At 42.3% G+C, this 27127-nt stretch overlaps 1 protein-coding gene across 2 annotated transcripts in view; it reads left to right on the top strand.

Annotated features, from left to right (window-relative positions):
- The window catches only part of LOC115102290 (calcitonin gene-related peptide type 1 receptor-like), a 42281-nt gene that overhangs the window by 12397 nt on the left and 2757 nt on the right, over positions 1-27127 (top strand). Inside the window, exons 1-12 of one of the 2 annotated variants that reach the window (XM_029622087.2) lie at positions 9648-9748; positions 20487-20541; positions 20616-20766; positions 21430-21537; positions 21655-21767; positions 24399-24490; positions 24793-24919; positions 25100-25253; positions 26061-26121; positions 26286-26352; positions 26550-26768; positions 26953-26994. In XM_029622087.2, the coding sequence (XP_029477947.1) occupies positions 20491-20541; positions 20616-20766; positions 21430-21537; positions 21655-21767; positions 24399-24490; positions 24793-24919; positions 25100-25253; positions 26061-26121; positions 26286-26352; positions 26550-26768; positions 26953-26994 (1185 nt within the window). In that variant the 5' untranslated portion in view covers positions 9648-9748; positions 20487-20490. Of the gene's footprint in view, positions 1-9647; positions 9749-20486; positions 20542-20615; positions 20767-21429; positions 21538-21654; positions 21768-24398; positions 24491-24792; positions 24920-25099; positions 25254-26060; positions 26122-26285; positions 26353-26549; positions 26769-26952; positions 26995-27127 lie in introns of those variants that run through there. The other variant, XM_029622089.2, reaches the window with a different exon arrangement.

Here is a 27127-nt window from a genome sequence, read left to right as displayed (position 1 = left end):
ATATGACGCATTGGTGGAAGAAACCATGGCACTCCGCAACGTGTTCACCACGTTGTCCTGAAGTCCTAGACTGGTCCACTAACACCTCTCAGAGGCCAAGCCCGAAGATGGCAGTGTGAGTCCAAATGCCACAGTGTCCCCCCAGCCTGAAGAGAAGGTTGGACCTCAGTGGCAGCTGCCACGGGGTCCCCGAGAAGAAAGACGACAGGAGGCTAAACCCTGGTGATCTTGGCCAGCATGGAGCTATCAAGATGGCCCTGTCTAGCGTAGCTGTGATCAGGAGAAATGTTGGGAAAGCTTAAAGTGGTGTTGCCGGCCAATCGCGAGCGAAGGCGTCCAGACATATAGGATCCGACATTGAGAACCAGCTGGGGCAATGAGTGTTCTCCTGAAATGCAAACAGGTGTGCTCTCCCGAACCTGTCCCAAAGATGTAGCACCACCTGAGGGTGTAGACTCTAGTCCCCCCTGAGATAGATCACCTTCCTTGAGGAGGTCAGGTGACTCTTCTCCTCATTTAGGGTGAGGCCCACTCAAATGTGGTTCAACAGGGTCCTTGTGTCTGTTGTGGCCTGTTCCCTGGATGGTTCAAACTATTCAATCATCCAGGTAAGGCATTTACTCCTCCAGTTGAATATGCCACCACAGCAACAGACAAAGGACAAACGCCTGCGGGCCAGCTGAAATGCTGCAGTAACAGTGTCCACCATGCAATGTGAGAGTCTGGTCGGATAGGCCCTGGTCAAAAACTCCCTCACCATAGTTAACGAAAACTGATAAAGCTTTCATATTGCCTGCATCTGTGAAAATGGTCAATTGCCGTAGCCTGGCACAAGACACTGGGAGAAGCCCCTAGTTCACCCTCAACAGCGAGAGGGGCGTGTGTGAACAACTGTAATGGCCGGTTAACGTGTCTGTCAGACAGAACCTTTGGCCAGAATGAGGGGTTTGGATGTAGGTTGACACTCCTTCATCTGATCTCATTCGGAAACATTCAGTCAACCAGGGCGTCAACAATAGAAGACCCTGCAACATTTGATGAGCCAGAACTATAGCATTAACCAGCATCGGAGTTGGAGTTCATAGCCTTCCATCACTGTATTCAGTGCCTGTGGGGACTCAACTTGCCTCATAGTTTGGCCTTTGGGCGAAGGCCAGAAACGATCAATGCCAGCAGCAAGCACCTCAGGATGACTGCACAGTGCCATCCTTCTTAGATGCAGTCCGCTGCCTGTTGGCAGGGACACCCCACATTTATCAAAGCAAAAAGCTATATTGGAAATGATTGTTTCTCTTTGTGGGAAGAAGAGATGGGTAGTATACCCTGCAGTATAACAAAATAATATGTTATAATATGTAAATAATATGAGTTCCGCTAGCGACCCACCTCGACAACATTGGGTGAAATTGCAGAGCCGCCAAATTCAAACTACAGAAATATAAATATATAACATTCATATAAATAACAGTGTAATAATCAAAATAAAGCTTAACTTCTTGTTAATCCAGCCGCTGTGTCAGATTTCAAAAAGGCTTTACGGCGAAAGCACACTATGCGATTATCTGAGGACAGCGCCCCGCATACAAAAACATGAAAACCATTTTTCAACCAGGCAGGTGCAACACAAAAGTCAGAAATAGCTTACCTTTGAAGATCTTCATCTTTTTCCAATCCCAAATGTCTCAGTGACACAATGAATGGTCGTTTTGTTCGATAAATTCCTTCTTTATATCCCCAAAATGTCCATTTATTTGGCACATTTGATTCCGAAATACACCGGTTCCAACTCGCCCAACATGACTACAAAGTATCTAATTAGTTACCTGTAAACTTGGTCCAAACATTTCAAACATCACAGCACCTCCACGAAATGGCACGGGAGCTCTTGCTGTGTGCTCAGACCCGCTTAACATCACTGCGGGCAGAGCACATTCCCAGGGTCTTGAACCGGGCAGCAGAGAGGAGTCTGCATCCTGAGGTTGTGTTACAGCTGTGGGAAAGGTTTGGGAGAGCGCAGGTGGACCTGTTTGCATCTGTACAGATCAAATTAAATCAAGCATTATTCATACAGCACATTTCAGACATGGAATGCAACACAATGTGTTTCACAGAAAACAAAATAAAAAAACATTGAAAATAACTGAAATATTTAACACACAACAAACAGTAGGATTAAAAAAAGCATAACAGCAAAAACGGAATGACTAAAACGCACCCCAAGGAAAAGCAAAGCTAAAAAGATGTGTTTTAAGATCTCTGTTAAATATGTCCACTGTTTCAGCCCTCCTCAGGTTCTCTGGCAGGTTATTCCAGAGGCCCTGAGGGACCTACTGGGTACATAACGTAAAAGCATATCTGACATGTATTGGAGTGCACAGTTGTGGATGGATTTAAAAACCAAATGAATAATCTTAAAATGAATTCTAAAACTCACAGGCAGCCAGTGCAGAGACCTTAAAACCAATGTAACGGGTGTTCTTCGTCTGGTCTTGGTCAGTACCCGTGCTGCAGCATTCTGTATGTTTTGCAGTTGACCAATGGCTTTCCTGAGTAGACCAGACAGGAGAGCATTACAGTAGTCTTTCTGTATCAGCCTGAGAGAGAAACGGCTGCACCGTGGCAATGTTCCTCAGGTGGTAAAAAGCTAATTTGGTCACAATCCTAGTGTACGATTCGAAATTGAGTTCAGAATCTCAAAAAATACCTTGTTTTTTTTACCTGGTTTTTTATCTTTATTGCCCGTGATCTCAGCTTAGAGAGGAGAAGCCTCGTGAGGTGTTGGTCGGTCACATACTATGAAACAGTATTGATCGGTCACATGAATAAAACAACACGGTTATGAATGCATTAATTGTGCAAAATCATGGAAATATAACTTGTCTGTGTATAGCCATATATAAGACAACTGCTGGGTCTGCCCAGGGCGAGCTCCTGATTGACATGGTACATTGAGTTGGTTGGAACCTCTTCAGCACACTGACAATAAACAATGAGTCATTTAAGATTGACTTCAAGTGTCCCTGTGTAAGAATTTTTCCACAACAGCACATTTCATAAAACTTCTCAACAGGTCTTACTTGACTGACCTCCCACCCTCACTTACCATCAACCAATCATGTCAATGCAAAGGTATACGGAGCCCTCCACATTGCTGGAATATTTGAGACGTGCACAGTGGTACAGAGCACAATTTGGCCTCTGCGTGCCTCTGGAGGCTCCTTATTTGCGTCACACCAGCCAGCATAAACTGTCTCTTACTGACAATGAGGGAGAGGTTGTTGTTCTGACATCACACTGCCAGGTCTCTGACCGCACCATCTGTGGATCTGTTGGGGCAGTATACAAATTGGAGTGGATCCAAGGTGTCTGGCATGGCTACAGATGTGAGTGCTACGGGGCGATAGTCATTTAGACAGGTTACCTGTGACTATGGTGGTCTGCTTGAAACACAGAATGGGTGAGGGAGAGGTTGACCATTTTTGTGAAACAGTTGCCAGCTGTCAGGTAGCTCGTCTGGTAGACTCGTGTTACTGGGCAGCTCGTGGCTGGGTTTCCCTTTATAATCTTTGATAGCGTGCAAGCCCTGCTACATCCGACGAGCATCAGAGCCGGTGTAGTAGGATTCGATCTTGGTCCAGTATTGACTCTTTGCCTGTTTGATGGTTTGTCCGAGAGTGTAGCAGGATAAGCGTCCGGGTTAGTGTCTCGCTCCTTGAAAGCGGCAGCTCAAGCCTTTAGCTTAGTGCAGATGTTGCCTGTAATCCATGGCTTCTGATTGGGCTATGTACGTATGGTCACTGTTGCGACGACGTTGTCGATGCACTTATTAATGAAGCCGGTGACTGATGTGTTCAACTTCTCAATGCCATCAGATGAATCCCTGGAACATATTCCAGTCCAGAAGAGGTAGCGAGAGGTGTAATTCAGTCGAAAAATCGGACCCCCTCCAGCAGGTGCCATTTTCAGTATTTCACCCACCAAGCAAGGAGTTTTTGTAAGGAGGTCAATAAGAGAGTGTTGAATTTGGCAAAAAAATGAATGGCTTATTTGCTACATGAGGTTTATTTGATCGAATATACGTTTTGTAATGCATTGAGTTGGTTGTTACGAGTTTAATGATATAAGAAGGACACGTGACATCCTGTCACGCCCTGACCTGAGTATTCTTTGTTTTCTTTATTGTTTTGGTTAGGTCAGGGTGGGACATGGGTGATGTATGTGTTTTTGTACTGTCTAGGGGTTTTGTAGGTTTTTGGGGTTGGTTACTATCTAGGTGTTTATATATGTCTATGGTTGCCTAGATTGGTTCTCAATTAGAGGCAGGTGTGTATCGTTGTCTCTGTTTGGGAACCATATTTAGGCAGCCATCTTCTTTGGGTATTTTGTGGGTTATTGTCTATGTCTAGTTGCCTGTGTCTGCACTAGTATTATTATAGCTTCACGTTTGGTTTGTTGTTTAATATAGTTTGTTAAGTGGTCTTCGTCTTCATTAAAAGTATGTATTCATCTTACGCTGCGCCTTGGTCACCTCCGTACAACGAACGTGACACATCCCAGCAACTGAGAAAAAACACTTTATATCAGCGTTGTCTCGAGATGGCTATGCATATTCATGGCATGAGGCTAGTAGAATAGCATCTCTCTCCATTGAATACAAGCAGAAGACGTCAACAACCCTCATTGAATATTAAAAAAGGATTACAATAATGAGATGTATCCACTAATCCAAAGAAAGGATGGGTGGGAGCTAGCGAGCCCACTGTGCTGCTATGTAGACAACGACTCCCATTGTTAGGGCGGAGAGACGTATCTTGTCAGTATCCATAATCTTTCGTAAAACGGATTGCAATTTTACTGAATTAAAATCATCGGCAACTAGGAGCGCTGCAGCTTGCTATTTATAATTCCACTCGTTTGCAGAGGCAGGCGAGATTAGAACTCAGTCAGATCAAGAATATAAGCGTTCTGAGCTTTGATCAACGCTGGGAGCAATATTTAGATGTTGACCCAGAATTGATTTTCTTTATTATGTACAATATATGTATGGTTTTCTTTATTGTGTACATTGTAAATATTCTTGATCTGACTGAATTATATATACAGTACTAGTCAAATGTTTGGACATTGTAGAAAAATAATGAAGACATCAAAACTATGAATAACACATATAGAATCATGTAGTAACCAAAAAAAAGTCATATTTGAAATTCTTCAAAGTAGCCACCCTTTGCATTGATGACAGTCACGCCTTGACCTTAGTTCCATTTTTATGTCTCTATTTTGGTTTGGTCGGGGCGTGAGTTGGGGTGGGCATTCTATGTTGTTTTTCTATGTTTTCTTTTCTATGTGTTTGGCCTGGTATGGTTCCCAATCAGAGGCAGCTGTCTATCGTTGTCTCTGATTGAGAACCATACTTTTCCCACCTGGTGTTTGTGGGTAGTTGTTTCCTGTTTTGTGTTTTCACCTTTCAGGACTGTTTCGATTTTCATTTCTTACGTTCACTTTGTTATTTGGTATTTTCGTGTTCTGTTACAATAAATAATCATGGACACTTACCATGCTGCGTTTTGGTCCGATCCTTCCTACTCCTCATCTGATGAAGATGAAGATCGTTAAAGAACTACCCACCACCAACGGACCACGCAGCGTGGTAAGGAGGAGCAGAGGGTTTGGGACTCCTGGACTTGGGAGGAGATATTAGACGGTAAGGGACCCTGGAGTCAGGCTGGGGAATATCGGCGCCTGAAAGTTGAGGCGGCGAAAGCGGAGAGGCGGCGATATGAGGTAAGGCAGCGCAGCAGGCACGAGAGGCAGCCCCCAACTTTTTTGGGGGCACACGGGGAGATTGGCGGAGTCAGGTGATAGACCTGAGCCAACTCCCCGTGCTTACCGGAAGCAGCGTAGTAATTGGTCAGGCACCGTGTTATGCGGTGAAGCGCACAGTGTCGCCAGTGCGCGCTCATAGCCCCAAGCACTATAGGCCAGCCCCCCGCAAGTGCCATGCGAGAGTAGGCATCCAGCCAGGGCGGATTGTGCCAGCCCAGCGTGTTTGGTCTCCGGTGCACCGTTTCGGCACAGGGTATCCTTTGAGCCTAATGGAGAGGTGCGAGTGGTAAGCACCAGATCTCCTGTGCTTCCCCACACCCCGGTTCGACCTGTGCCTGCACTCTGGATGGGCCGGGCTAAAGTGGGAATTCAGCCTGGAGGAGTGGTGCCAAGGCTGCACACCAGAGCTCCAGTGCTCCCTCACAGCCTGGTTTATCCGGTGCCTCCTCTACGCACCAGGCCTCCGGTAGGTCTCCCCAGCCTGGTGGGTCCTGTGGCAGCCCCACGCACCAGGCTGTCTCTGCGTCTTCTCCTTCCAGAGTCTCCCTCCAGTCCGGACCCTCCAGAGTCTCCCTCCTGTCCGGAGCCGCCAGAGCCGCCCGTCAGTCCGGAGCCGCCAGAGCCGCCCGTCAGTCCGGAGCCGCAAGAGTCTCCCGCCTGTCCGGCGCCGCCAGAGTCGCCCTCCTATTCGGGGCCCGCTGCAAGGGTCCTCAGTCCGGGGTCGGCGGCAAGGGTCGCCGCTCCAGAGGCGCCACCTAATGGGGCCAGGACTAAGGTGGAGTGGGGTCCATGTCCCGCGACAGAGCCGCCACCGCAGATAGATGCCCACCCAGACGCTCCCCTATGGGTTTAGGTTTTGTGGCCGGAGTCCGCACCTTTGGGGGGGAGGGGGTACTGTCACGCCCTGACCTTAGTTCCATTTTTATGTCTCTATTTTGGTTTGGTCGGGGCGTGAGTTGGGGTGGGCATTCAATGTTGTTTTTCTGTTTTCTTTTCTATGTGTTTGGCATGGTATGGTTCCCAATCAGAGGCAGCTGTCTATCGTTGTCTCTGATTGAGAACCACACTTAGGTAGCCTTTTCCCACCTGGTGTTTGTGGGTAGTTGTTTCCTGTTTTGTGTTTTCACCTTTCAGGACTGTTTCGATTTTCATTTCTTACGTTCACTTTGTTATTTGGTATTTTCGTGTTCTGTTATAATAAATAATCATGGACACTTACCACACTGCGTTTTGGTGCGATCATTCCTACTCCTCATCCGATGAAGACGAAGATCATTACAGATGACAGCTTTGCACACTATTGGCATTCTCTCAACCAGCTTCACCTGGAATGCTTTTCCAGCTGTCTTGAAGTAGTTTCCACATACAGTATGCTGAGCACTTGTTGGCTGCTTTTCCTTCACTCTGCGGTACAACTCATCCCAAACCATCTCAATTGGTTTGTGGTCAGGTGATTATGGAGGCCAGGTCATCTGATGCAGCACTTCATCACTCTCCTTCTTTGTAAAATAGTCCTTACAAGCCTGGAGGTGTGTTGGGTCATTGTCCTGTTGAAATACAAATGATAGTCCCACTAAGCGCAAACCAGATGGGATGGCGTATGGCTGCAGAATGCCGTGGTAGTCATGCTGGTTAAGTGTGCCTTGAATTCTAAATAAATCACAGACAATGTCACCAGCAAAACATCGACACACCATCAAAACTCCTCCTCCATGCTTCATCCTGGACAACACCCTGTCGTTCTCAACTAACATCAAGGCGGTGGCCCGTTCCTGTAGGTTCATGCTCTACAACATCCGCAGAGTACGACCCTGCCTCACACAGGAAGCGGCGCAGGTCCTAATCCAGGCACTTGTCATCTCCCGTCTGGATTACTGCAACTCGCTGTTGGCTGGGCTCCCTGCCTGTGCCATTAAACCCCTACAACTCATCCAGAACGCCGCAGCCCGTCTGGTGTTCAACCTTCCCAAGTTCTCTCACGTCACCCCGCTCCTCCGCTCCCTCCACTGGCTTCCAGTTGAAGCTCGCATCCGCTACAAGACCATGGTGCTTGCCTACGGAGCTGTGAGGGGAACGGCACCTCAGTACCTCCAGGCTCTGATCAGGCCCTACACCCAAACAAGGGCACTGCGTTCATCCACCTCTGGCCTGCTCGCCTCCCTACCACTGAGGAAGTACAGTTCCCGCTCAGCCCAGTCAAAACTGTTCGCTGCTCTGGCCCCCCAATGGTGGAACAAACTCCCTCACGACGCCAGGACAGCGGAGTCAATCACCACCTTCCGGAGACACCTGAAACCCCACCTCTTTAAGGAATACCTAGGATAGGATAAAGTAATCCCTCTCACCCCCCCCCCCTGAAAAGATTTAGATGCACTACTGTTCCACTGGAGGTCATAAGGTGAATGCACCAATTTGTAAGTCGCTCTGGATAAGAGCGTCTGCTAAATGACTTAAATGTAAATGTAATGTAATGTTCATGGTGGGAACTACACATGTATAAATAATATACTCTGCATCTCACAAAGACACGGCAGTTGGAACCAAAAATATAATATTTGGACTCATAGACCAAAGTACAAATTTCCATCGGTCTAATGTCCATTGCTCGTGTTGCTTGGCCCAAGCAAGTCTCTTTTTCTTACTGGTGTCCTTTAGTAATGGTTTCTTTGCAGCAGTTCGACCATGAAGGCCTGATTCACACAGTCTCCTCTGAACAGTTGATATTGAGATGTGTCTGTCACTTGAACTCTGTGGAGCATTTATTTGTGCTGCAATTTCTGAGGCTGGTAACTCTAATGAACTTATCCTCTGCAGCAGAGGTAACGCTGGATCTTCCTTTCCTGTGGTGGTCCTCATGTTAGCCAGTTTCATCATAGTGCTTCATGTTTTTTTGTGACTGCACTTGAAAAAACTTTCAGTTCTTGAAGTTCTTGAAATGTTCCGTATTGACTGATCATCATGTCTTAATAAAGTAATGATGGACTGTTGTTTCACTTTGCTTATTTCAGCTGTTCTTGCCATAATATGGACTTGGTCTATGGCCAAATAGGGCTATCTTCTGTATACCACCCCTACCTTGTCAGAACACTACTGATTGGCTGAAACGCATTATGAAGGAAAGAAATTCCACAAATTAACTTTTAACAAGGAACACCTGTTAATTGAAATGCATTCCAGGTGACTACCTCATGAAGCTTGTTGAGAGAATGCCAAGAGTGTCCTTAAATGCACCACGGTGTCCTTAAATGTAGTTACGGCCATGGGTTTTAGACAGACTAGTCTAGAATATTAATTAATGTTGGATAGTTATTAGTAGCCAATCACTAGTTACCACAGACACAAAGTCTTAATTATGGCTAAACCCCGCCTATTTCTACAATGTATCTTCTTAAAATCTGATTTTAAACGTAACCCTAACCACTCTGTTAATCGTATGCTTAACCATAACCTTAAATTAACACCAAAAAGGCCTAGACAATTTGTACTCAGTGGCAGTGGTAACTAGTGACAACCAAGGCCTATGTTTATGTCATTGGGAACGCATGAAATTGTTACAAAAAATCACACCCTCCTCAGCAATGAATCATGCGTTTTATATTTAATTTGAATGAAGCAGCAGCTTGCTAGTCTAAAAGACTCATAACAGTCAGTTGCAGACGAACTCATTTACAGTGGTAGTACCAGTGTAAGCATTGCTTCAAAAAATTGAAACACTGATTCAATCATGGAAATAACCAATTAGGCTCTGAAATCCAAATTTCATTTTGATTATTAAAAAAAAACTAAAACCCCGCCCTCAACAATCGCCGCTATCAATTCAATGCTTTGGTGCGGACTGGACACAGTGCCTGAGACGTTTACACTGGCACATGTGAAGGTGGGAAAATTTTGGAAAGTAGAGAGCATCCAACAAATTCTGAAGGTATGTGTATTTTTGACATATTTTCCAAGAGGATGTCCATTATAGCTGCAAATGTTTTTGCTTTACACACTATAAGAGCTTTTTTTTGTTTTTGTTTTGTTGCAAGCTATGATATCTATGTTACTGTCATAGACGCGATTGCCTGTCATTAGCCTATGCATGCCCAGCGAAATAGAATTCCGTGTCATTTTAAGAAAATAAAAATGAATAGCCTATCAACTAAACAATATCAATTAGACAAATAAAATGCATTTGGTCATATGGGCACATTTTGGGCACTAATGCACGCGCAGTCTCCAAGTAACCCCGCCCCAAACAGGTTGCATGACAAACACGCCCTGGCCAGTTGGTTGCCTTGTTTGGAGAATTTGGAGGGTATAAATTTAAGTTTAAAAAAATCTAAATTGTGTGTACGCTCGTATGTGCCTGCGATCGTGGTTATTGCAACAAGTTGGCTTTCTAAGAACAAAGGATGGAAGTGAAGTTAAATTACGAATATCCTTGACTGTTGTGCCTTCACAATTACATACTGCACGTGACTGTTTTGTATCTCACTCAAATGTAACATTAAAGGCTTCACATCAAAGGCTATCAGTAAGTAAGCAACTTGAGGTGTTTCCAGGTCTGTTCTATTTGTGCATATTGTGTTGCTGGTTTTAATGGTTCTGTTCAGGAGTCCCAGCCCTCCAACATATCTTTGCCCTAGAACACACTGCCCCTGCCAGGCAGCTGTTGAGTGGTATGTGTTGTGCCTGCTACTTTAGTCCAAAACCCTTTTGCAATCATGCCAAGACCCTGTGCTGAACTAACTGCTTTTTCTGGGTAGTGGAAGTTAAGGGGACCAGGGGTTAATGTTATCTATGGATTATTTTGAGTAGCAGGATGGTATATAAACTGCTGGGGGGGAGGGCATGCATAAACCCTTTCAGTAATATAACCACAGGAGGTCTGAAACATGTCATACCTGCTCTGTCAGTGTTATGGATATCAGTACAGTGGGGGGATGGTGGCAAAATCTGGATCATAAAATAGGGATCATATTTTTGTATGTGTTGGAGTGGGTGCAGTATGTCCACCCAGTCCTACTGGCACCATGGCCGGTGGGAGAGTGTTTGTTTGGGGTATCACAGTGATGGGACAGTCTGTTGGGGAACTGTTGTGGACGGTCTGATCTCTCTCTGTCTCTGTCTCCCTCTCTGGCAAAACAGTATGGCATGGCTCCAAGCTTGGAAAACTATTTCTGGATCAGCTATGGGAAAAGTCCATAATCACTCACCAATAGACAGCTTTATGAAAAATCCTGGAAAACAGAAGTTGACTCTGAGATTTATGGAATCAGAGTAAAAGTAAAGAATACTCTACCTTCCGTATGTCATAGTAGACTTTTCACTGTGGTCCATACATTAGTTGAAGTTGGCCTACACACAGTATGTTGTTGACTTGTATAACATAACTGTTCTAGTTTTATCAAAGTCACGTTTCCTGGCAGTTATATGTTTAAAAAGAGTTAAATGATATTACTGACACCTAATGATGGAAGTTCAAAGTTGACTTCCCTCTAAAACCCTAGGCCTTTGTGTAGGTGTAGGCTAACAACAGCTTATTTTTAACCTGTGGTTGTTGGGCGAGGGGGGTGGAAGTGCCAGGACAACAGAGGAAGAGAGGCCTCCTCATACTTCATCCTTCCTGGGATTCTGAGAGGCTCTCCGCAGCCCTTTTGTAATACAAATAAACAGGCTTCTCCTCAGTGAGTTAGTCAGTGAGCTATGACAGCCTGACCTACAGTAAGCAAAAGAGGGGGGGAAATTAAGTGTAGAGGTTGTCCCTAAACTCAACTACCACCATTCTGTGGCAAGAAACAACAAATTGGCATCAGAGAGCCACCTTCAAATAATGTGCCTCTAAAGCAGGGTTTCGCTAACTCGGGTGCATGATTTGTTTTTTGCCCAAGCAGTACACAACTGATTCAAATAATCAAAGCTTGATGATAAGTTGGTTATTTGAATCCACTATGTAGTTCTAGGACAAAAACCAAAATGTGCAACCAGGGAGGGGGGTTGGGAAACCCTGCCCTAAAGGACAGAAAGATGCATTGCTCTCGGCGGTCATGGGGTCGTCAAAGGAGCTGGGAAATCCAAATAATTTTCATGAAATACGGAATGCATGATTAGCATCTCTTCAAGTCAAATGGTTAAAGATGCTTCTAACGTGTGGGTGGAGATTCAGTACCCAAGTAGTCATCAAGGTCTGTCTCAGAGGAATTAATACATCTGAATGAAAGTTAGAAAGAACAAAACTGGGAAAGGAAATGGCAAACTGCTCAGGGAAATGTTGGTGACTGTAGTAGTTAAGGTGAAGACTAACAGTGAAATGCTTACTTACGGGTCCTTAAAGATCAAATAGAAATAGTGACACAGAGAATAAATACACAGTGAATAACAATAATGAGTAAAAATAACATGGCTATGTACAGGGAGTACCAATACCGAGTCGATGTACAAGGTCATTGAGGTAGCTATTCACATATACTGTAGATAGGGGTAAATTGACTAGGCAAAAGGAAAGGTAATAGAGGAAGAGGCTCTAGGGTCTCTGGCATGATGGTGTTGATGTGAGACATGACTACATTTACATTTACATTTAGTCATTTAGCAGACGCTCTTATCCAGAGCGACTTACAAATTGGTGCGTTCACCTTAAGACATCCAGTGGAACAGCCACTTTACAATAGTGCATCTAAATCTTTTAAGGGGGTGAGAAGGATTACTTTATCCTATCCTAGGTATTCCTGAAAGAGGTGGGGTTTCAGGTGTCTCCGGAAGGTGGTGATTGACTCCGCTGTCCTGGCGTCGTGAGGGAGTTTGTTCCACCATTGGGGGGCCAGAGCAGCGAACAGTTTTGACTGGGCTGCGCGGGAACTGTACTTCCTCAGTGGTAGGGAGGCGAGCAGGCCAGAGGTGGATGAACGCAGTGCCCTTGTTTGGGTGTAGGGCCTGATCAGAGCCTGGAGGTACTGAGGTGCCGTTCCCCTCACAGCTCCGTAGGCAAGCACCATGGTCTTGTAGCGGATGCGAGCTTCAACTGGAAGCCAGTGGAGAGAGCGGAGGAGCGGGGTGATGTGAGAGAACTTGGGAAGGTTGAACACCAGACGGGCTGCGGCGTTCTGGATGAGTTATCATCTTAAATAAATAAATCATCTTGAAAGTCTATGGAAAGAATTGAAAATTGCTTTCTGGCAATGATCAACAACCAACTTGACAGAACAGGAAGGATTTTAAAAAGAATAATGAATATTCACATGAAGATCAGTCGCCTATTGGATGACATCACGACTTCCCATCAAGCCAACTCCTTGAAGGCCTTACAATGACATCACTCACTCCTTCAAGTTTACAGTTGTCTAAAAAAAAACTACTTTGCTCAAATCATTTATTTGTTTCCCTTTAGTGTGTTTATACTTTACTGTATTTATATATCACTTTACAACAAGAAAAGTTTTTTTAAGCACTGGAGGACGTCATGGACAATTCGGACAGTACAAAAACATAATCAAGTGTAGAATGCCCTTTTAAAACTCACACATTAGTTCAACAACTGCAGAGTTGTGCCCCTGTTTTATAAGATAGTACTCACTGTATTTACTGGTGTTAATCAGATCAATGTCCCTGTTTTATTAGATAGTACTCACTGTATTTACTGGTGATAATCAGATCAATGTCCCTGTTTTATAGATAGTACTCACTGTATTTACTGGTGATAATCAGATCAATGTCCCTGTTTTATTAGATAGTACTCACTGTATTTACTGGTGATAATCAGATCAATGTCCCTGTTTTATAAGATAGTACTCAGATCAATGTCTGTTTTATTTACTGGTGATAATCAGATCAATGTCCCTGTTTTATTAGATAGTACTCACTGTATTTACTGGTGATAATCAGATCAATGTCCCTGTTTTATTAGATAGTACTCACTGTATTTACTGGTGATAATCAGATCAATGTCCCTGTTTTATTAGATAATCAGATCAATGTCCCTGTTTTATTAGATAGTACTCACTGTATTTACTGGTGATAATCAGATCAATGTCCCTGTTTTATTAGATAGTACTCACTGTATTTACTGGTGATAATCAGATCAATGTCCCTGTTTTATTAGATAGGTACTGGTCTTAATCAGATCAATGTCCCTGTATTTACTGGTGATAATCAGATCAATGTCCCTGTTTTATTAGATAGTACTCACTGTATTTACTGGTGATAATCAGATCTCCAGACTTCTCTTCTTCGTCGTCCTCTAATGTGACAGTAATCTCCCCCTCTTCATCCTTCATTCCAAAAACGTCTTCATCTTCTAGCCTATCAAAGCACTCCATGGCTATAGATGTAAGTACTATGGGACGATAGTCATTTAGGCAGGTTACCTTGATGTTCTTGGGCACGGGGACTATGGTGGTCTGCTTGAAACAAGTTGGTATTATTCTAGATGTTCAATATGGTTCAAGACACACTCTAGTCACATCTGTACTTTTCCAGTGGCAGGCCTCTTTGGTAGAGAATGATGTAAGGAAGGGTGAACTTGAAAATATCCATACACTGAAATGGTACATTGATAAAGAGGTTAGCAAAGCGCTTCAGTGTTACATGTAACACAAGGATATTTAAAACAAGTTAAAGTACTTTGATTTGATGGTCCTATATCAAAGCTTAGAATAACTCTGAGTCCGCCTTAAAGAAGACTTGGACTGGAATGACAACTTCATGAATTTCCTTGAGTGGTTATGAAGAGCCTCCTGAGTGGTTATGAAGGGACAGTTTCTAGCAGTAATTACATTTTTATATAGTCATATCTTGAAACTGTTTGTCCTGGTCTGCAAATCAGTGAATAAATACATCTAAATAGTGTAGAGCATTCATTTTTGCTTAACTACAGGTATTATACGTACCAATTATATCTTGAATTCAGTGAACTACCTGGGATGCTGGTAGACCAATTATATTAATTCCTTAAAGCTAGAATCCTTAATTGAAACAATAAGAAAGCTGTCACCTCAAATTCATAGACACAGCTAAAGATGCAAGGAATGACCAATGATCGTAACCATAGCCATGTTGAGGCTATACAGTGTTTGTTCCCATTCACATTGTTTACAAACATTGGAGTAAAACAAGCTCATGTTTTAGGTTCTGATGGGGTATGACAGTTGAACTAAGCTGAGGCATTTAATTAAGTTTAGATTTTTTAAGAATCAATGGGCATACATATAATTTAAAAAAATGGATGCAGCAACCAAAGGATTCTATCTTTAGTACTGTCTTTTGTTTTGAGTTGACATTCTGCTTAAACTAGATTAGGGCTCAGGTTAAGGGGCCAATAGCCTCGCAAGGCGCCTGAGAGGTATACTGCTAAAGCTAGCCAGCTTCACTTAGCTTTCCATTCCAGCTCAGACTTTATCTATACTACAGTACGACGGTGGATATTGCTCGTTCACCTGCCGCTAACTCTAAGCAGGCTTGTAAACTGTGTGTAACTGTGTGTATGTCGCACATGGCTCGTCGAACGCCAAACTCTTCATTGAAACAATGCTGAAACATCAATCCGTGGACAAGTCAGTGCGACATTTTAATTTATGCCGAAATCAAAATGAAAAGTTCTTGCAAATTCAGAAGGCTATCGTGTGAAATATTGTTTTTGAAGTGCTGTCTTTATTTTATTCGTTTGGTGTGCTCTGCTGTTGTTGTCAATGGACAGGCACCTTTCCCCCCAACTATTTTATTAAGTCATACAAAAGTTTTACCGTGCGTGAAGTTTCAAATGTATTTGTCATTACTGAAGGTCTCTCGCTCTCATGAAAAATATCAAACTACTATTACTACAAACAAAAATTACGCTTCAACCACTTTTATTTACACTAATACCACAACTATCCCTATTACCACTACTAGCTATCATTTCTAGCTACTAACACTATTACTACTATTATCATCGTCCCTATATTTGTGATACAACTACCATCATTACCATTTGGGATAATAATCATGGAAATAATAATAGCGAGTGTTACTGCTTAATTAGGGAGGAGATTGTGGATCTGTCTCAGTCTGTACTTTCGTCACACGCGATACCTCAGACAGCACTGCTCCGATTTTGACTCAATTTGGATGAATTATGCGTCTTGCATAATAGATCCGGCATTTACAAAATGACACTGATTGGCCCAAGGGCGAGAGCTATAGTAATTAACTGAAATGTGTTAGTCACGCGCAATATCGCAATTGGCCCAGTGTCAGGCAATGAGTGGCAAATACATATCTGGCTGCAAGAGGAGCCAACACTCCTTCGTCAATGAGTATTTAACATTTTTCCTCTGGGTTTAATATATATATATTTTAAATAAATTGAGTATTTTCTTCAAAGAATGACTCTTTCTGAATAATATTTTTTTTAATGGCGGAGGAAGTCCCCTGTCGTGTATTGACTACATACACACACTCCTCTTTGGGTAGCCAAGTCTTTTTGTGTCTCTTTTTTCTATAGCCAATAAAGCCCCACAGTGTAAGTGTCATAAAACCTAGCGGTCAAACAGGGACATTTTTCTAATTTTTTTCCACCAGTAATTTTTCCCATAGGGAATTTTATAAGCACTTACAATTAGGTCTGTCTATGTGTAGGTTTACCCTGGCGTGACGTTTTGATAACCATGTAAATCTCTCTCGGACAAGGAGTCTTATCGATATATTCAGCTCTATTTACTCTCAGATTTGAAAATGCTAATTAGATTAAAAGTAGACATCATGCAAGACTACAAATCCCTGCAAGCTCCTGCATGTCATCTCTAGCTGACACCTTTGCTAACAGGTATTGTCAATTTAAAACTTGGACAAGACAGACATTAGAATCCAGAAATTCTTACATTTTCCTCGATTTGGCAGTCTCATCCAGATCATCATGTTCTTTGTGATAGTCACATTAGCAGCTAATTAGCTTTTAATTTTGAGGGGATAAATACAGACATGTATTGATCAAAGTCACCTTGTCCTAGAGATTTACAACGTTATCAGAACATCACACCAGGGTAAGCCTACACGAAAAAGCCCTTATTTGAAGTGTTTCTAAAATCTCCTATAGGAAAAATGAATGGTGGAAAAACAATTGGAATCATTTCCTTGTTTGACCCCTAGGTTTTATGGGTATTAGTACTCATTCTGTGGTACTGTATTTTTGGTCACTGAGTTTGTATCTGGTCATGTTGTTTCTGTTTTGTATTTCTGACAGGGTAGAGCGATTCTGCTCATTTATAATCTCTTTTTAGGGCCAAATAGCAATGTGGTATATCATTTGTTTTTGTTTCATTTTCCCAATATGTCTAATAGGAGGTTTTAATTTCTGTAACAATCTGATTGATTTCCCTGTGTGCGTCTCTCTCTCTCTCTCGTGTCATGTGACACTTGACATTTTTTATATAGTGAAACAAGTCTGATTAATTGATATCATCAGGATGTAATATCCTGCTCATTACTACTCAGTTCATGATAACAACCAGACTGTAATTACAGTTCTCATTTCAGTTTGTTTTCCTTGGCATAGGAGGCAAATAGCAGTTTTACAGACTGAAAGGGAATGGGAAGGTGCTTGATTGTGAAAGGGTGTTGTATAGCGTTGAATGAGAACACTACTGAGCACTTCTGACACCAGTGTCCATCCTGGGACTTTGGTCAGGTGACAAGCCATTGAAGAGATATAGAACCCTCTATATAGACTACACCAGCACACTGCCTGATGGAGAATGATGATGTAGTATATACAGCCTTATCCATAGATTTGGTTTTACCTTCAAACATAAATGGATGTCAAATTGATACATTTGTGAAGTGAAAACATCAGTTTTGTGCAGTTTGATTAAGTGATAGTTAGTTGTATTGTTAGCAAATGACAAAATCATATTACTACTACAAATTATTTAATTTAAAAAAATGTTTTTACTCAGTGTGTTTGTTTTCCTTGTATAGGAGGAAAATAGTAGTTTTACAGACAAAGGAAATGGGAACGTTGCTTGATTGTGAAAGGGTGTTGTATGAGAACACTATTGAACAAGTGTGACACCCGTGTCCCTCCTGGGACTTTGATCAGGTGACAAGCCATTGAAGAGAGTGGACCCTATATATAGACTACACCAGTGTATTGAGTTTCTGGGCCAACCGTGCGCCTCTGTGAATTGTCCTGCCATAGGGGTCAGCCATTGGGCTTGTGTTCTGCCTCTGTACCAGGTCTTACCCCCTCTCCCTCTCCCTCTCTCTCTTTCTGTATTCCTCTCTCTTTATCCCACACCCATGGTCACAGATAAAAGGTCAAAGACAATTTACAAGAGATCTAGAGCAGAGCTGCAGTAAGATGCTGTGGCTCCCTTCTTAGATTATGATCCACACCCATCTCTGTGTGACCATTGACAGTTATGACATTTCCAAAGAACCCGGGGTAAGGAGCGAGAGAGCTGGAAGTGTGTGACATCCTCCCTTACTAACAGTCTTCCCCCACAGCTCCAAAGCATTCCACATTCTATCCTCTCTTTTCCTCTGGTCTTTCTCTCCCTTTGCTCATGTTTTACACTCATAATTTTTTAATAACTCACAAAAAATATGTTTTCATATGTCTCTTAGTACTCAAAGATCAATACTTCTATGTTCCCGTTCCAGCTGGAATTTGACTGTGCTTTATAATTCAAAAGGTTTCTTTTTGCTGGGTTAGTGAATTAACATTTTGTAAGAAGAGTGTGGATTTCACGAGGGACAAGCTTTGTATACTTTTACATCAGATTTCAGCGATCTTCAAATAAACATCCTCGTCTTTCTTGGTATTATAAATATGCACGTTCCCTGAACATGAGCGGAACGGCTGTGACCTGTTTTGAGTGGACATCCTGTTCTGAGACCCTGCAATGTGTGTTCCGTCAGCACACACACATAAACAAACATGTATTTATGTTGTCTCATATAGTATGGCCAATTACTGTTGAGTGGTCCATTCAAAGGGAGCTATTGCTGCAAATAATTTCTACCATGAACCAGACCATAGAAGTATATCAGTTAGAAATGCAGCCGCTCCCCTCTACTATTTCCATGCTTGTGATTCCTCTCGTCATACAGTGCCTTGCAAAAGTATTCATCCCCCTTGGCGTTTTTCCTATTTTGTTGCATACAACCTGTAATTAGTTTCTTTAATTTGCATTTCATATAATGGACATACACAAAATAGTCCAAATTGGTGTGATGGAAAAAAGAACACGTATTCAAAAGAAATCAAAACGGAAGTGGTGCGTGCATTTCACCCCCTTTGCTATGAAGCCCCTAAATAAGATCTGGTGCAACCAATTACCTTCAGAAGTCACATAATTAGTTAGTTTGCACACAGGTGGACTTTATTTAAGTGTCACGTATGTATGCATGTATGCATGCAAAAAATCTGTTCTGAAAGGCCCCAGAGTCTGCAACACCACCAAGCAAGGGGCACCACCAAGCAAGTGGCACCATGGTAACCAAGGAGCTCGCCAAACAGGTTGGGGACATGGCTTATAATTTTTTTTCACACTTTGAACATCCCACAGAGCACCATTAAATCCATTATTAAAAAATTGAAAGAATATGGCACCACAACAAACCTGCCAAGAGAAGGCTGCCCACCAAATCTCACAGACCAGGCAATGGGGGCATTAATCAGAGAGGCAACAAAGAGACCAAAGATAACCCTGAAGGAGCTGCAAAAATCCACAGTGGAGATTGGAGTATCTGTCCATAGGACCACTTTTAGCTGTACACTCCACAGAGCTGGGCTTTACGGAAGAGTGGCCAGAAAAAAAGACATTGCTTAAAGAAAAAAATAAGCAAACACATTTGGTGTTCGCCATTTGGGAGACTCCCCAAACATTTGGAAGAAGGTACTCTGGTCAGATGAGACTAAAATGTAGTTTTTTGGCCATCAAGGAAAACGCTATGTCTGGCACAAACCCAACACCTCTCATCACTCTGAGGACAACATCCTCAAGGTGAACCGTGCTGGTAGCATTATGCTGTGGGGATGTTCTTCATCGGCAGGGACTGGGAAACTGGTAAGAATGGAAGGAATGATGGATGGTGTTAAATAAAGGGAAATCCTTGAGGGAAACCTGTTTCTTCAGTCTTCCAGAGATTTGAGACTGGGACAGAGGTTCACCTTCCAGCAGGACAATAACCCTAAGCTTACTTCTAAAGCAACACTCGAGTGGTTTAAGGGGAACATTTAAATGTCCTAGTCAAAGCCCAGACCTCAATCCAATTGAGAATCTGTGGTATTACTTAAAGATTGCTGTACACAAGCTGAACCCATCCAACTTCATGGAGCTGGAGCAGTTTTGCCTTGTAGAATGGGCAAAAATCCCAGTGGCTAGATAGGCCAAGCTTATAGGGACATACCCCAAGAGACTTGCAGCTGTAATTGCTGCAAAAGGTGGCTCTACAAAGTATTGACTTTGGGGCATGAATAGTTATGCACGCTCAAGTTTTCAGTTTTTTTGTTGTTGTCTTGTTTCACAAAGATTTTGCATCTTCAAAGTGGTAGGCACGTTGTGTAAATCAAATGATACAAACCCCACAAAAATCTATTTTAATTCCAGGTTGTAAGGCAACAAAATAGGACAAATTCCAAAGGGGGTGACTACTTTCACAAGCCACTGTAGTTCACCTATACCACTCTTTGTCCCATATAGAAAAATGTGGAGGATCCCAGCGCTATGGCTTCCGGTGCTTCTACTGGCCGTTGAGGTGAGAGACTCCTGAATATGTGTGTTTTTTTCTGATTAGAATCTATATAAAAGGGACTGTTAAACATCCAATAGGTATGCCACTGTGAAGATGTGGGGACCATGCTGGCATCTGAGGAGGTGCCCAACATCCCTTTGTCGACCACCGTGACCCGCAGCCAGATCCTCTCAGCTCAGTTTGAGTGCTACCTGAAGATCATCTATGACCCACCACGCAATGAAGCTGGTGAGGCACTACACACGTGCACACACTTACAATATAGCGGCGTGGTGCAGGTCAGGGGGGAAGGGAAGTGACTACCCTCAGGTCTGAAAGGAGGGGAAGTGGTCTTTGTGTCCAAGCTGCCCCTGTATCTCGACCTCACTAAATAAAGGCTTTTGAAATGTTGTTTTGCACTCTATTTCTGTACATACAACCTGGACACAGACTTCATTGTATTGTTCACTAGGACTGTTTTTTTTTAAATGACTTTTTTTTTGCACATGTAGCTGTTTCTCTATTTTAAATGCATTTATACTATTTTAAATGTAGTAAATCATTCATTTTGAAGAGACATTTTAAACATTTTAACAGGTCTCTGCTTTTTTTTAATCTGTTTTTCATTACTCTGCTTTCGCATGACATTCACAGGGAATAAGAGACCGTTTTCACTTTGTCGTAAATGCCTCAACACTGTATTTTATGGTGACAGATTTAGCCCTAGGTTTTTTAGACGTTTTAGAAGTTCTAATATCACTAACAATGTCAACTCTCTTTATATTATGTCCATGATATAATAAAATAGTTCAGAGATAACAAAGGCAATGAACCTAAACATTTGAAACATGAAACAGTTGCATTACTATAATATACTGTACACAGCTACTCTTCTGTTGTCGCCCCTTGCAGGCACATTCTGTAACCGCACGTGGGACGGCTGGCTGTGTTGGGATGACTCTGCACCTGGCACGGCCATGCAGCTCTGCCCTGTGTACTTCCAGGACTTTGACCCCTCGGGTAAACAGCCCAGCCACACATCTAACAATCACAATTAAACTGACTTGATATTTAATAATGATGCCTTGCCTGAAGTGTTTTTTGACACCCATCCTCTCCCTGTGTCCATTCAAACAGAGAAAGCGACCAAAGTGTGCAATTCGGACGGACAGTGGTTTCGTCACCCTGAGAGCAACCGTATTTGGTCCAATTACACCCAGTGTCAGATGTACACCAAGGATAAACTGACGGTATACTTCTAAGCCAACTTGTTTAGTAATTTTGACAGTGGCTTTGACAATTTTGTTAGTCAATTTAGTGATTGTTTTTAAGTTCATCTCTCTCTATTGTGTTCATTTAGTTAATACCTGTTAAACTCTGAGGGTTGTTTTGGGCCCACGGAGCTTAACTGCTACCCACTCTGTCAATTTCAGTCAGAAAATAGAAAGTGGCATATCTTTCGAAAGCTACAGCACTTGTATTTTTGGAAATCTAGCTCAAATCTTTACTGCTGGCGATATCATAAGAATCCTCCCATAGGCCATAAATCATGTGCTATGCTATGGTCATAGTAATAGAGTATGTAATTTAGGTCAAGTCACCAAAAGTGTAAAAACGTTGTATGAATGGAAAGAGTACACCCTGGTGGTCAGCATAAAGCAATACATTTCTTTTCCAGCCACATTTAATGTCATGACCTTGAATGCATCCTCCATATTCGCTGTTGATCTCTTGTTTCCAATGGGGAAAATGAATCGTAAAATAACTTTGAATTTCCTTCGCATGTCTGTTACATTTTTTTTTTAATGATAACTTTTGGGTCATTTTAAAATGTCAGGCTTGAAAATCCGTTCAGCCATTTTTGGACTGAGGTACTACCCAAACCAGATGCCTCTAGTTTCAAGTGGTCATGTCATGTGATCTTCTAGTGGACTAACTGGGAATCTGACATGAGTTGATTACATCAGTGAAAATGTTATGACTTCCGCTTTCTCCTTATACATTTCCTTCAGCCTGAATTAAAAATGGATGAAATTGTTTTCTCACACATTCAACACACAATACGCCATAATAACAATATGAAAACATGTCTTTAGAAATGTTTGCAAATTTGATTTCAAATGAAATACTGAAATATCTCAATAACATAAGTATTCACACCCCTGAGTCAATACATGTTAGAATCACCTTTGGCAGTGATAACAGCTGAGCCTTTCTGGGTAAGTCGAAGAGCTTTGCACACCTGGATTGCACAATATTTGCACATTATTATTTTTTAAATTCTTCAAGCTCTGTCAAGTTGGTTGTTGATCATTGCTAGACAGCCATTTTCAAGACTTGCCATAGATTTTCAAGACGATTTTAGTCAATTGTAACTAGGCCACAGCAACATTCAATATCCTCTTGGTGTATATTTGGCCTTGTGATTTAGGTGATTGTCTTGCTGAAAGGTACATTTGCCTACCAGTGTCTGTTTTAATGCAGACAACCAGGTTTTCCTCTAGGATTTTTCCTGTGCTTAGCACTCTTTATTTTATTTTCATCTTACAAAATACCCCAGCCCTTGCCTATGACAAGCATACCCATAACATGATGCTGCCATCACCATGCTTGAAAATATGAAGTGTTAGTGATTTGTTGTATTTGCCCCAAACATCACGCTTTGTATTCTGGGAATAAAGTGAATTTCTTATCCACATTTTTTTCAGTTTTACTTGAGTGCTATATTTCAAACAGGATGCATGTTTTGGCTTCCTCCTTTTCATTATTTTCATTAAGTTTAGTATTATGTAGTAACTACAATGTTGATACATCAGTTTTCTCTTATCACAGCCATTAAACTTTAAAAAAATATTTTTTAACTGTTTTAAATTGGCCTCACTATTGACCTCATGGTGAAATCCCTGAGTGGTTTCCGTCCTCTCCGGCAACTGAGTTAGGAAGGACGCCTGTATCTTTGTAGTGACTGGGTGTATTGATACATCATACAAAGTGTAACTAATAACTTCACCACTCTCAAAGATTCAATGCCTGCTTTTTAAATGTTTTACCCATCTAGCAATGGGTGCCCTTCTTTACAAGGCATTTAAAAACCTCCCAGGTCTTTGTGGTTGACTAAGTTTTAAATTCACTGCTCAACTGAGGGACCTATCTGTATTTGTGGGGTACAGCGATGAGGTAGTCATTCAAGTGTCCATGCAACTTATTATGTGAATTGTTAAGCACATTTTTACTCCTGAACTTATTTAGGCTTGCCATAACAAAGGGGTTGAATACTTATTGATTCAAGACATTTCCGCACTTGATTTTTCATTAATTTGTAAACATCATTCATGAATTTCTAAACAACAAAATTCTCCTTTGACATTATAGGGTTATGCCGTGTAGGCCAGTGACACAATCTCAATTTAATACATTTTATGTGGAAAAAGTCAAGGGGAGTGAATAACTTCTGAAGGCACTGTATGCATAGCATTCCTGTAAGAAGGCATGGCACGTTGCATCGGGCCTGCACTTTTAAAATGGCTGTCTTACTATAGGATTTTGCACATGTTTTGAGTGCCAGGAAAAATATATGACAAAAAATGTATCCTTTTGGAATGGTAATTGTGACATATTTTATTTCAAACCTAGACTTTCAAATCTCTTATTCCCTAACATGGGGACAATTATGGGAACGTTGTTGCTGTACACTTGTATCAGAATCCCACGGTTCTTACCATTTCTAACAATACTAGGCATGCGTTTCTTGGACTTCTTGAAGTCTAGATGAATGTAATGAAGGGATTTTACATGTTATGTGTCGTTTAGAAAATACCACCAGATGGTGTCTGAGTTTACCAGGTTAAAGAAGGGAATTAATGCTTCCCCTTCTTGCCCAGTTTGCGTTTAGCTTGTACTACTTGGCCATTGTGGGACATGGATTGTCTGTGGTATCTCTCATCATCTCACTCTGCATCTTCTCCTACTTCAAGTGAGTCATGCATTGTTTCATCTATGGACCCACCAGATAGACTGTGCTCTGAATGTCACTTTAGTGTACCTTTTCACTGTACACCCTCTAATCAAAGTGATTTTGTTTGTATTGCTCTTCCTACACCAGAGCCCTCTATTCTAAACATAGGTCTTTGGTTGTTCCCTACATTGCAAACATTAATTCACTTAGTCAAATGAAAGACTGAGCTTTCCTATGACCCTATACGAGCCAGTGTAGATACATTTACACACTTGTTTGTTTCCTAAGTGTGCCTCTCTCTGTTCTAATCCTCCCATTAGGAGTCTGAGCTGCCAGAGGATCTCCCTCCATAAGAACATGTTTCTGTCCTTTATCTTCAACTCCATCTGCACCGTCATCTGGCTCTCTGCTGTAGCCAACAACCAGCAGCTAGGGGCCAGCAACCCTGTAAGTACTGTGCACCTCTGCCATCAGGGTGAAGAGCTACTAGTTGAACTCTGTTGGTGAACATTTTGAGGTGCTACACTCCACAATGTGTGGAAATGAGTGCCAATGACCGCTTAAAGTTTAGCATTTTATAAAAACAACCTCTGTCCTGAGGCTTCTCCCTGTGTTGTTCTCTCTCAGATTGGATGCAAGATCCTGACAGTCCTGAACCAGTATACGTTTGGATCCAACTACTTCTGGATGCTGTGTGAGGGGATCTACCTGCACACTCTCATTATTGTGGCTGTGTTTGTGGGAGAGCAGAAGCTGGGCTGGTACTATGTCCTGGGTTGGGGTGAGTGACTACATCTTTATTTTTCACTTTTCAAATTGCTGTCCTGCTCTGCTGTCTGATATTCATTGTTGTTTGACCATCCTGATCCCCTAGCACATAATTTACTTACATTGACATTTTGATAATTTATCAGATGCCCGGGGTGCCGTGAGTTATGTAAGATAGTACATAGTCGAGGTAGGGTTTCAGAAGTTTTCGCAAGATAGGCAGGGACTCCTCTGTCCTGACTTAAGGGGGAAGCTGTTTCCACCATTGGGCTGCCAGGACAGAGAATAGCTTTGGCTGGGCTGAGCGGGAGCCACCCTCCCGTAGGGGTGGGAGGGCTAAGAGACCGGAGGTGGTGGAACGGTTGGGATGTAGTGTTTTGGCATAGCCTGAAGGTAAGGAGGTGCAGTTCCCCTTACATAATGTGCAATGAGTCTTCTATGCTTTCATATCTCTATCACATTGAGTGAATGATTGGTATCTAACACATGGAAACTGCGTGTTTGATTGACCATTTATTCAGTTCCAGCCATTACCATGAGTCCGTCCTCCCCAAATAAGGTGCCACCAGCCGCCTGTGCTTTATCAGTTCTTGAACCTCTCCTCCGGGATGCCCATTCGATCTATACCAGAGCTAGCACACCTGATTCAACTTGTCAACTAATCAAGCCCTTGAATAGGTAAATCAGGTGAGCTAGTTCAGAGCTACAACAAAATTGTGAAATGTCTGGGGGTCCCTGAGGAGAGCTCCATTTGTTATGTCATATCTATGAAGGCCTTATGGAAGCTCGACAGTCATGAAATCCTCCGTCTCTCTCCCAGGCTTCCCCATCATTCCTGCCATCACACATGCTGTGGCACGTGGGCTCTTCTATGATGACCGGTAATGTGTCACAACTCCCTCTGAATATAGTGCATATTAGTGGCATAGATTGACATTCTGCGCTTTATACTGCATTAGAACATTGTCAGTTACTGAAATCTCAGTTAAACTCAGAATCAGATGTTTCTGTCTCAGTTGAGCTCAGGTTTGTCTCTGTCTCCCAGATGCTGGATCAGTTCCGACACACACCTGCTCTACATCATCCATGGGCCTGTCCATGCTGCCCTGCTGGTGATTCTGCACTACCAAAACAAACATTTAGCAGAAATAGAAACCAAAGTGTTCTCAAACAGAATTATTATTTTTTTAATCTAGTATTGGGTTTGAATTGCAAGTACCCAATTGCTCATGGAAAACAATCGATTACTGAATGCAATCACTCAATTCACTCACTCTATTCCTCTTCCTCTTCTACGCTCTCTCTCCAGGTGAACCTGTTCTTCCTGCTCAATATAGTGCGTGTGTTGATCACCAAGCTGCAGGTGACCCACAGTGCAGAGTCTAATGCCTATATGAAGGTGGTGAGAGCCACTCTCATCCTGATCCCTCTGCTGGGAGCCCAGTTCATCCTGGTTCCCTGGAGGCCAGAGGGACGTAAGGCCAGGGCCATCTACGAGTTCATCATGAACATTTTTGCACATTTCCAGGTATAGATTGGATGGTGCTGCTCACAGTTCCATTCTATACAAACCTAAATCGATGTTTGGTAGCATAGACAGTGCCTTACAAAATGAATATATCTAGCCTATATACAGTATGTATGATGTGTTCAAAACATTGGTATAACCTTTCCACACTCAATATTCACTGAATTACTTTTATTTTATATAGGGACTCCTGGTCGCAATTATATTCTGCTTTTACAATGCAGAGGTAAGTGCCAGCATCTTAAATATGATTATTAAGCTCAGTATACCTATTACAATTTACATTTCTATTTAATAATATAATCATGATCATTCAGAAATTCTTATGTATTTACTGAAAATGTTCAAGCTAGCATTTA

Source organism: Oncorhynchus nerka, linkage group LG20 (assembly GCF_034236695.1).
Source record: "Oncorhynchus nerka isolate Pitt River linkage group LG20, Oner_Uvic_2.0, whole genome shotgun sequence".
In the NCBI taxonomy this organism is placed as follows: domain Eukaryota; kingdom Metazoa; phylum Chordata; class Actinopteri; order Salmoniformes; family Salmonidae; genus Oncorhynchus; species Oncorhynchus nerka.
Note: the sequence above shows the minus strand (reverse complement) of the source record. Positions and strands in the feature narration are given on the sequence as shown.